The following is an 11638-nucleotide window of genomic DNA, read 5'->3' as shown; positions in this document are numbered from 1 at the left end:
GCATATAAATCTCTCATGCAAAACAACTAAAACAGTCGCTGTATGAAGTGTTCTTGTAGGTTCTTGTAGTTTGGAGAAAAAAGAAAAAAAAATAACAGAAAATACACTCCTGAAGCCTTAATTAATCCTCTTTTACCTTTTGAAAGGTAAAAGAAATGCTAACTGGCTCCTGTAGGAAACACCATTGTGGCCAAAGATGTAACAAAAAGCTAAACTGTGCTGCGCTTAACTGAAAATGAACTACGTGACCTAAGAGACACTTAAACGTTAAGAGGCTCGGTGCCTGCACCTTTTGCTGTCCTCTGTTGATTAATGAAGGCAATTATTTAGGTTGAGAGTCCGCTCACGCTGCTGCTGCGCCTACTGGGATTCGCATGCTGACTCTACCTGGACCCCCACAGCAACTTGCTGCACAACGTCTGAAGCTGAAACTGAACTGTCTATCCAAGACACAGACTACATTTGCTTGGATTCCTGGTTGGGATATGAAACTCAAGGCATGTAGGTTGAAATTATGTTGCTCTATAAAGTGACTTTAGAGATAATTATTGATTATGACTGCATAATGTTTGCTCATTTAACTGGTTACATCTTATGGGGACAGCATTTTTGTGGGATAGCAAAACAAGGCATAGCTGTTTTAAAAGCAAAAACAAAATATGAAACTTTTATATGCAGCTTTTTGGGAATGAACACTTACATAAGGTCTCCAGGTGAAGGCATACCCAAAAGCCTCACACTGGGTTAAGAGACAAGAGCCTTTCCCTCCCTCCTTCATGTTTTATGGGCATTACATAAGCTGTTCAACACTGGTTAAAATGGCTGGAAACTGAATAATGAGAAGATTAGGTATCACTAGCTTTAGCAAACAGAAGAACAATGAAAGACAGACATTTTCCTGCTAATGAAACTCCACGTGAGCTTATATCTATATCATCTTGTGTGACCAATTCATTTATTGTTCAGTTAAACAGCCCTAGTTTTGCATGTAGAAATCTAAAGCATGGAGAAGAGTTAGTGCACGACCATTACATCAAGGTTGTGTAAATGGTGAGGATGGCAGCAGCCTCGCTGTCCTTCAGTTCTGATGACTGTAAAGAACTGGACCTGCCAGAGAACACGCCTTTGCTTTGCCATCACAGCGTGTTCAATCAATACAGAGGAAATCCTTCTTATTCAATTTAGATCAAGCTCAGGGAGGTTCACCTGAGGCCACAGGACAACACTCCATATCTTATTAGAGAGACAAACTTTGCAAGGGCGCCAACTAGTGCAACATGGAACATGCTCCATCCTTCAATCAGGCTGCAGTGCCACTTATTCTGTTGTGTATGAGTAGACAGACCTGTTATATTTCTTTGAAGCCCGCTTGAAGTGGATAGTTCATGCATTGTAGTGCTTTGTCTCTATGGACACATCCCGAGCGGTCACAAAAAATTGGCAGGCACACAGATGTCTGCATGAAGTCTTGCTCTCACACGCTCAGTGGATCCTTGCAGAATCATGATATGGAAATTTTAACATGCCCATTACTTTTCAGTATTGCTGGCTATGCTAGATTTAGTCGTCTGCTATAAATGCAAAGCTGCCTCTGTGAAATTATTCATTATTAGTTATGGGGACAAGCAAGACAGAATATGTGGTCTCATTTTTCTCCAGTTTAGTTTGTGAGTAGCTCGAAATCAGCGTTGAACGGCATTACACTTCATTTACTGTCATATATGGAAGCCATGCAGGACCATAGTAAACAAAAAAAGAAAATGAAATGCCACACCTGTATTTCCACATTTACGTGTGTTATTTAGAAAAAAAGAAAAAGAAAATGTAATAATCGCCATTATTCTGTATCCATATTACATGAAACAGGAGAAGCTGTTTACACTTTATTTTCAAATAGTTTTAGAAACGATATTCAAATATTAAAATGGAAAGTTAAATGGTATACATACACACAATGCAATTTATTAAACATTCAGCAAGCATTTCCATAGTGAAACAGTTAGAAACTGCATCTGCTTGCAAAAAAGGTGAATGAAATTGCACCATTGTATTTTAATTTCTTTTTAAATTGACAAAACATCTGAATATTTCCCAAAGTATGGCAGCTTATAACTTCAAAGATTATACCTTTTTAACTTTAAGATACATAAAATATTCACAAAGAGGTGTAAAAATTAAACACGCAAATTATATTGTTGCATTTTCATCTTTGCTGAGCACTAAAATGACATTTTCAAGAATACAGGATTTAATTTTAACATTGCCTGAAACGGATTTTCATATTCAAATGCCTAACCTTAAAGAGTCGATGCAAAACCACTCTAGAAAAAAAAAAAGAATAAATGTTATGTGCACTCTACCCCACTCATTAAGCACCACAAACAGTTACCCTTACTCTACATGAAGAGATCCTCCAAGATGTAATCTGGTAATTATTTACTCACTTTAAGTTGGATTAAACCTAGTTTTAGACTATTTTTCCCCTTTGAGGAATTTAGCTTTAAGTCTTGGACTAAGATCAGTGCATATTTTCTGCAAACCTACTCAAAATGTTTCAACCAGCACCTACCAACACGTTTGATTTGAAACCTGAAAGAACAGTGACACTGTCCATTACTTTGACACACTAAGCTTCAGAAATAGCTGTATATTACTATGTGGTTTAAGCATTTGATTTCTAAATGCTACTTTATCCCCATAAAAATGGTGTTAAAGTGCCATTGGTGTTGTGCGTCCCCGGCTGAAGCACTGCCCCTGGTGTGGTTTAGTTTAGTGCCAGGCGAGCAAAGCTATATATGCTGTGGAAGCATCATCTTTAAAAAGGCTAAATTTAAACCCCTCGAGTCCTCGCCTTGGTATGCAGAAGGCTGCCAGAACAACATAAACTCCAAATAAGCCCAGAGGAGCTACTGGTGGACTGCAAGCCTTGAACACCTGGCTTAAAAAGTGCAACAGCAGCTCACCTGGACAACACAGGTTTTATTATTTATTTATTTTTAAAGTGTGTATAGTGCAAACATACCAATAATACTTCTACAAAGAAAGCCGCAGCTGAACAGGTTAAACCCAACCCAACTGATACTGTAGCTATTCCTGTCAAGCTTTCTCATGTGACACTGCTGCATTTTACAGAGATAATGTTGGAAATTTTAATCAGATTGGAAGCAAAACAAACCAGGCTTCTTGTTTTCAGCCACTGGCTGAACAAATAATGTTCTCTGGCAGATTTTGTTGTTTAATTATTCCAACTTATTTATTTTTCAGGCAAAAACTCCACTAAATGTTCTTACGGTAGTATGAATTTGAAGACTATAAACATGATTGTGGTAAAAGACCCAGGAAAAAAAGGAACCTACTTTTATTAGACCTGGGTCATTATTCTTTCATCCTAAAATACATCCTTAATTTATCAAGCTTGCATACTTACTATGTTTTTAAAACTATGGCTTTTAGGAGAATGATTAGCTTATAATGTGTCTGGTCATTTACTACAAACACTGCTTGTAACTCTCTCTGCTCTCAGGAGAAACGAAATGCATAAATCAGTGCCTAAATACTCCTTTTTTGTATTTCCAGTGGCCAGAGTTTAATAATGATTAACTGACATATGTTAACAGAGGAGTGTCAATGAATAAACCTTAATCCGATCCAAGTCATGAACTCAATGACTTTTATTCTAAATGAAACACTCAAAGAAAGCCTGGTCTTAATCAATGAATGCTTCATTTCATTGTATCATAAGGTGGAGTATTAATCATCTCCCTGAATCAAAGCAGAGAGTAAGCTTCGGTGGTACAATATTAAGTTTCAGAAGCAACTGCTGTCTTCACCTTTGACAGAGAAGCTCTCATGACTGCCAGCTTTCTCAAAGTTACACATCAGCAGCGTTGATGCTTAAAGCAAATCACAATGTCGGGGCCTCTGTTACCATCTGACAAGATGAATCCAAAGCTGGACACTTTGCACATTTGGCCATTTAATTACATTGTTTTTTATGTTTTGTTTTTCCTTAAAATAGCAGCTGCAATTACCAAATATTTGGTCGGGTAATTATTTTCCTTCCATATCCATAACAAAAGCCATACTACAATGTCACTTGTTGGCAACAATCATTTAAAAACTTTTGACCGCTACCTTCACAAAAGACACACCACTTGTGCAAAGGCTTATCCCTAAATGTTCAACAGTTTGTAATGGGGTGCATTTCAATTAGCGCTCTTATTTTAAGGCTTCCTGTGGGGGCACGTTTCTCTCACCACAGAGGTTTGATAACAAGCCCCCCCCCTCACAAATCGCTGTTGTCATCAAATAACTGGGATGCCATTGTGACAGTAGAATCTGAGAGGCATGTGTCAGCATATCACAGGCTTCACAAATAGTGGGAGCTGTTAAGAACAAGGTCCCGCCTAGTGCTCACAATCAGACAGACCTCTGACATATAGATCAGAGGTAATTTATATATCACCATCTCTGGGGGCATCGAACTTAAACACTTAAACTCAATGTGACTTAAAAGATCTTACTAGCTATGAAAGCTGCATAATCCAAATATTTGTGGCTCTGGATGAAGTCTCAAAACAAGCCCTCAGTTTCAGCACAATCCTTGACTGTCTAGATTCTAAAAGATCCAAAGAAGGTCTAATGAAAATGACTACAAGTTCCTTCTTTGAAAATAAGAGTCTAGAGGTGTGAGTGATTATTATAGCAGCTAAACTTCCTGGATAGATGCAGTTATAACAAATTTGTCTCCAACAACACATCTAACATTATGGAAGAATTGCATTACAATCGCTGGAGGGGTATTTCTGCAGAGGCTTCACTTTCTCTGACATCCTGTTGCTTTCCTTTAATTTGTGTATAAAATTAAAATCTATCAGCAGACGTCTGAAACTTGCCTGACTTATGAAATACGTCACAGCTAACAAGCATTAACTTGCTAAATATAGCAGCTCATTCTGCAATTCACTGCAACTTTGATGTCAATCTACGAATTATTAACAGTGACGAATTACAGAAGAATGGAAATCAGTGGCTGCTTGAGCAAAAACATGTACTGTAAATCATTTTGGTACCACTTCAATAAACAGTTAATTTTTATGTCAAGTAAGAGTATTTCTGATCTTTATAATCTCATTAAATTTCTCATTTAGACAACAGATTAACAATAACTAGAAATTTGGCCAATTACAATATATCCAACAACTGAAAAACTCTTTCGAATGTGCAAATCAGCAAAAAGTCATCTAAATGCCTCCTGAGATTCAAACATAAATAAAAAATAAAGCTTCATAAAGAAGTATAAAAAAAATTGTAGCCATCGCTTCTGTCCATGTTGTGGGAGTCATATTATTGCTCACGCAACACCAGGGTCACAAAGCTTCAACAGATAATAAGAATACGAGCGCGGTCAAACCGCTACGATAGCTTTTCCCACCACACCAACATACAAGCTGTCATATCATTTACAAGGATATCTGCTGTGCATAACCACGCAGAGCAGCTACACCGTAAGCAATCTGCGTCAAACAACTAAAATAGTAATCGCAGAGGGTGGATTGCGTGTGAGCACAACTTATTGAAACTCTTCTCCCCCAGGCAAAAGAATATAACCATACAAAGTCAAAACAGCAGCGACTGATTGTGTGCGTTGAGCGAGGGGGGGTGGGCAATGTTTCTCGAGAAATCCAAAAAGGGATGATGGGTGGATGAAAATGAGCAGGGAATGCGTTATTAAACGACATGATGGTGTTCACCTTTTTTTTTTTTTTGCCCTTGCACCTGCAGACGGGTCTCATTGAGATTCGCCTCATAAAGAGTCACGTCGACAGGTGCGCCGTGGCCGCGGGGTGCAGCGTGCAACCTGCGGCAACTTCCACAATCATTAATCATGCATATGCGAAAGCAAAGTTAACCACCGGCAATGCGTTAACAAAAACTTCCCCGATAATTCCCCTCGTATAAGAGATTTCTTTAATTCACGAGCCGTCTGCTGCCTCTGAATGCGTTAATTGGCGACAGGAGACTGTGAAGTGTATGGTGTGAATTGGTTCTATCTGTCCGCACCGAGGAAATTTTCTTTACTTACAGTTCTCAAGAACTGGATCTCATCTTCCCCTTCTCCGCCCTCAGCCATGGCTGTGAAGGAGCCTGCTTAGACTCTGGAAGCCACCACTGACTGCTGGCAGAAACGCGATGCTGTGCCTCTCAAGCCGATATTAGCAGAGAGCACATCCACAGCCATATAGGGCAGCCCGGCCGAGCCCCCCTCCACTCCTCTCCTTCCTACTCCTCATCCACTCTTCCTCCTCCTTTCCCTCCCCTCTCCGCGCCCCGACGCCTAGCAGCAGCAGTGCGGATCAGCGGACGGACGGGGCATCAGGGGACGAGCTCCCGGTGGTGCTAGTGGTGATGATGATGATGGCAGCTGATGCTCTGGTGCGTACAAGGATGGTTCCTTGTGCTAAAATAGTATTACTTTTAAAATGTTTGCGGTTTGGTCTCACTCCCTGTCTGATAATGACGCATGCTGGTCTTGACTGGCAGCAGTGGAGCTGAATGCAAAGTTCTGAACGTCCCCGTCTCTCTGTCTGCACCCCCATCCTCCCCCCGTCTCCGACACTTAGCAGTTTTTTCAAAAATCTGGAGACTGGTGTAAATTTAGTTTCGGGAAATGCTCTGCAATGTATAACTTAAAAGTGTAAAAAAGTAGAAAGAAAATATAAAGTTATGTTTTCACAACGTGGAATCAGTGTAGAGACTTTTTAAAAAAACTTTTTTTTACTTGTTTCATGTTGAACATACCTAAAGTGTTGCTTCATTACGTGCTTAAATGCCTGATTTTATGTGAGGAATATTGAAAAAAAAAAATATATATATATATTGTGCTTAAATGTAGTCAGGTTTTCAGAAAGAAATATCAAATTCGATTATAACATATTTATTGCATAAAAGTTGTCTGGGTGTGAAATATTTCACTCACAGTATAACTTGATGCAGTGCAGATTAAATGCAAAAAAAAAAAAATCAAATAACTTGATATAAAAAATTAAGGATTACTGCTCGTGATTCAAAATATTGTGCATGACCAAACTGGTATCTAACTGGGATTTGACTTCGAAGCATTTAACATCCGTCTCTATGCTAAGTAATGCATGTACAGCATTAGTCAGGTGTCAGTCATGTGGGTTTGAAAAAAAAAACTGATCATGAGAAAACGCACTCCACATCATGTCAAGACATGACTGACATCTAGTGGTCATCTTGTGAGGTTCCGGTACATTTTATCACGCATGATCTGTTTAGTTGTTTTCACATTATGGCCACAACAAAAGAATAAATGTCAGTATCATCCAGGAAATTCTGCTCTTTCTTCATACAGTTTAACTAAACCCTCAGTCACTTTTACTGACTCTTTGTACAAGTTGCAACACTATTTACACATTTTCCCATTTTTTCCAATTATGCAATCCTTCTAAGGTCTGGTAATTTCGTGGCCTGTTTGACTGTCTTTGACTTGCTTATCTGCTCCAGTGTCTTTATAAAAGGGATATGAGCACTTTCTTTACCATTAGAGTATTCTTTTTTTTTCTCCTGTTTTGGGAAGTGTACAGTGGCCAGGTCTGAAGAGATAGCAACACTGGCTTGCATGTGCATACATTAATATCACATAATAGGAGATTAAAATCACTTCACAACAACTGTTGTTCTGCATTAAATTTGACACCCTGTTATGCCATTTTTGCATAATCAGATTCATAAGCATCCATCTTCTTTGTCACAGGTATTATTTTTTGTAAAGTTAGTAGCAGTATGAATAGCAGTTTGTTTTCTGTAAATGTTTCTGTGATCCATCAAAGACAGCTGGCCAGTAGTCAGATTAGCCTGACCAGTGTCCAGCTTGGCATGGAAAACAGTTGGCCTAAATACAGTCTCTGATCACTGGACTTCTGCAAGGGCAGATGTGAGTTAAATAATGCAAGTTAAAACTGAGATAAATCAGAACATTTGACAGCAGAATTTCTCTGAGTTTATTCTGAGGTGATGAAACGTAAATAAATACTGAACAATGGGATGTTAGGACTGGAGTGAAAATGGTGTAAAACAGCATGAACCAATATTGAACAACTATGCAATTCATGGTTTGTTTGTTTAATTTATAATGTCAAACACCTTTTTGTTTTTATACAACATTATTATTAATTTTACTTCAATTTAAATCATATCATATATTGTCCTGTGGAGCATAGCTGTCTGTTTCACAAGGTTTAGTCAATACACCAATTTTTAACCCTAAAGTGATAGCCTAGTACAGAGATAAAGAATAAATATACTCCTGCAAAACTCTGTGATAACTATTTTGTCTTTCTTTCAGTATAGTTTGAATTCAAGAAGATTACAATAAGTCTAAATCCCCACCGGGCCTGCCGTCTGTTAGTTTTTCTGCTTCTGTCAGTACCTGTCAGGCATCAGGGAATTAGTGGTAGTGATCTTTAGGTGATCAGCCAATAGAATTTGTCAGAATTTTCAGCTTGCACCAGTGATTGGCTGATCCTGTTGTATCAGTGGGCGTGGAGTTGTCAGTTACCTGAATGTCACAGTAAGTGCAGCTGAGTGCAACAGAGGGGTGACCTGGTGCTTCAAGGAGAGACACTACTGTTCGCTACGAGTAAGTGGACATTTATCCATTTATTTTCATCCTTTTATCCTTTTTTTTTTTAGGTTTGCAATCATTAATTAGTCATTTAAAAAATATATTTAAAAAATGAGCAAAACATAATTAACTTATTGTTAGAGTGTGTAACTGTAAGTCTACACAAGTTCAAGTACTTATTTAAATGGTCTGAAATAAATGTTTCTCTGTTTCTTTTTGTAGCAGGCCCAGTGGTTGGTCACTGATCGTCTGTGATAATTAAATAAAACCATGCAGAGGACTTATAGTAACTTACACCTCTATAGACCCATCAAAGAGAGGAGCTGCGTGAGTCCATCCCTCTCCTCTTGCAGGAGTCTATCGTCCCCCTCCAAAACCCCCGCCAGCTTCCAACAAAAACTGTTTTCTAAGCGCTGGGAGGAGGGTCCAGCTGAAACAGCAATGCTTGGCCACGCAGACAAATCTGGCCTCACAGACTTTAAAGAAACCCTCAGAGCATTGGATGACTCATCTGAGAGCTGCTGGCTTACAGAATTGTTACCGTTGTGTTCAGATTGCCAGGCTTTCATGAGCATGGGCAACCAACTGGGAACCAAACCTAAGCCAAATTGTCACAGTAACACAGAAACTTGGGATGCTTTATCAAACTCCCCCAGAGTCCAGATATCTTGGAAGAGAAGAAGAAGAGCTGAAGGGCATGTTTACACCAGTGACCTTCAGGATAACCTCAAGATGGTATCCGGGACTCCACGGGCACCTCTGAAGGCAAGGAGACTGAGGAAGCTCCAGAGGTTGAGGTCTTCTTCCTTTGAGGAGTGGGATTTTGAAGAAGAGAGACCTATCATTTGCACTCCCACAGTAAGAAGGAAGAAAATTATTAGGAGAGAAAGAGATGATATAAATACTTTAACGCATGAGTTAAAGCCACTCTGGAGAGTAAAGTTGCCTAATACTTCTTCTGCAAGCTTATCTAGATCAAAGAGCGAAACAGTCCATCTCTCTCCCAGACAGAATATGTCTGAAGAGGAAAAATATACTCCTACTGACTCGGACACTGACCTTTCTGAATATGACAATGAGATGTACTCAATGTTTTTCTCCAACACTAGTATGGAGGCAAAGAGTAACAAGACTGCAAGCCAAAAACAAGATGAAGAGAAGGCAGACATAAAGTCCTCTCAGCAGAGGCTTGAGGTGATGGGGCAGAGAGCTGCAGCTCGGCGAGTAATGGGCAAGATTGAGGAGGTGGAAGGAATAATACGCCGGGTGAGTCTCACCAGTTTGGACTGGATCAAGGAATGTCATAAAGGAGAAGAAGAACCTCACTTTCTCTCAGATGGATGGAAGACAGAGGTGTCAGTGCAGAAAAGTCGCAGAGCTGATATCAGTACTCAGTCCCCACTGGAGGACCAGAACAGGGAGTCCAGTGGGGACAAGCCTCTGTTTGTTGAGGAGCTTTGTGCTCTGGGTGACGCTCTGAGACGGAGTCTGCAGCAGGCCCTGAGGATGGAGGGATCAAAAGCAGAGAGTGAAGGCTTTAAAGAGCCCGAGGAGACTTTTTGTGAGCAGAGCCACACAACAGAAGGGTCTCTGAATCCACAATCACCTCCTTACCTCATCAACTCTGTTGTGCCAAACAATGCCTCATCACATCCTCTTTTAGCAGGTGGAAAAATCTCTCCTACGCCCTCTCTGTCTGAAAACCTGGAGGTTTCTCCAATTAAATCAAGCAGCTTAGAAAGACTGTCCCCCATGCTGCCGCCTATGCTCATATCCAGACTGAGCACAGATGATCAGCAAGCAGAAACATCACACAGAGTTTGGACTGAACCACTTGAAGACACCGCAATTATTTGTGGGGCTCGAGACGGTGAACGTGCCAGAGAAAGTGATCACAGGGACACTCAGGAGCAGTTTACAGAGAAGGATTATCTGCTCTCTTCAGGTAAAAATGTTAACAAAAAACAACAATTTAGATGGATGGAGGCTGTCAAGTGGTAGGTCATTGTAGTGATATGATAGTCTTACCCAAAACTCTAATTTCCAGAATAACTGGTGGAAGCACATTAGAATTAAAACAATGGTAGACGGTGGAATTATGACTATTTCGTGGTATTTATATCTTGACTCTGATAAAAAAAACAAAAAAAACATAAACTCTGTGCCATAGAATACACTGTTTTATTGGTAGTACAACATATTTTATGTGGCATAAAAACTCCTTAAAAACAACTGAAATGTATTGAAAGAGCTATATGAAGCTATGCTGTTGGATGCCAACTTGCTGTGCACAAATCAGACTTTCATTTCTCATGTTACCCATTCCTTTGGAAGTGTTGTTATGAATTGAATGAATAATGGGAACAGTTGTTATATGTAGCTGAGTGCTGGCTGGAGCTGATAGGTAAACAGGACCATAGCTGGGCTTTATCCAGGAAAATTAAATGGCGGAAAGCTGGGTGAGGAAACTGTTACGCTGACAAAGATGTTATGGAGATATTCGTGAGACATAAAAATGAAGAATTACTTAGATATCAAAAGATAAAGCAAGCAGCGTAGTCTATAACTTGAGGCTGTTAATAGATATTATCCATAGTGTTAGTGCAGTGTATAATATGAAGAGATGAGCCAGGTTTTTAATACTTTGGCACAGTAATATTCAATCACAGTCCCAACTATTTTACTGCTAACTGCAGAGGTGGGTGTGGGGCAGAGGAGTTAAAGCTTTGATGTATCGCAGTTTATCCTCAAAAGCATATTTTCTGTAGTTTTCATGAATCCTGTCAAGTAGAAAGCGAAAGGTGTAATGAACTATTTTAAAAAGGTCATACCATAGACGTCACACTGGGCTCTCTCTCAGATAATCTTTCGTGGTCATTAAACATAAAGTGGACTAAGCTGAATAAAATACCTTCAGAAGGTTCTCAGCAGGAGTAAAGTGTGTGTGTGTGTGTGTGTGTGTGTGTGTGTGTGTGTGTGTGTGTGTGT

At 39.6% G+C, this 11638-nt stretch overlaps 2 protein-coding genes across 8 annotated transcripts in view; one reads left to right on the top strand and one right to left on the bottom strand.

Moving 5' to 3' along the window:
- ryr3 (ryanodine receptor 3) overlaps nucleotides 1-6522 on the bottom strand; it is a 114552-nt gene extending 108030 nt beyond the window's left edge. For all 5 annotated transcript variants that reach the window (XM_014336541.2, XM_014336543.2, XM_042224719.1 and 2 more), the window contains exon 1: nucleotides 6086-6522. In XM_014336541.2, the coding sequence (XP_014192027.1) occupies nucleotides 6086-6133 (48 nt within the window). In that variant the 5' untranslated portion in view covers nucleotides 6134-6522. The remainder of the gene's footprint in view (nucleotides 1-6085) is intronic.
- A 2072-nt stretch (nucleotides 6523-8594) lies between these two features.
- Nucleotides 8595-11638, top strand: part of fmn1 (formin 1) — a 28696-nt gene continuing 25652 nt past the window's right edge. For all 3 annotated transcript variants that reach the window (XM_005931524.3, XM_042224723.1, XM_042224722.1), the window contains exons 1-2: nucleotides 8595-8665; nucleotides 8873-10595. In XM_005931524.3, the coding sequence (XP_005931586.1) occupies nucleotides 8921-10595 (1675 nt within the window). In that variant the 5' untranslated portion in view covers nucleotides 8595-8665; nucleotides 8873-8920. The remainder of the gene's footprint in view (nucleotides 8666-8872; nucleotides 10596-11638) is intronic.

The sequence above is a fragment of the Haplochromis burtoni genome, unplaced genomic scaffold (assembly GCF_018398535.1).
Source record: "Haplochromis burtoni strain Fernald_Lab_line unplaced genomic scaffold, NCSU_Asbu1 Contig_147, whole genome shotgun sequence".
In the NCBI taxonomy this organism is placed as follows: domain Eukaryota; kingdom Metazoa; phylum Chordata; class Actinopteri; order Cichliformes; family Cichlidae; genus Haplochromis; species Haplochromis burtoni.
This window is presented reverse-complemented; position numbering and strand designations above follow the sequence as displayed.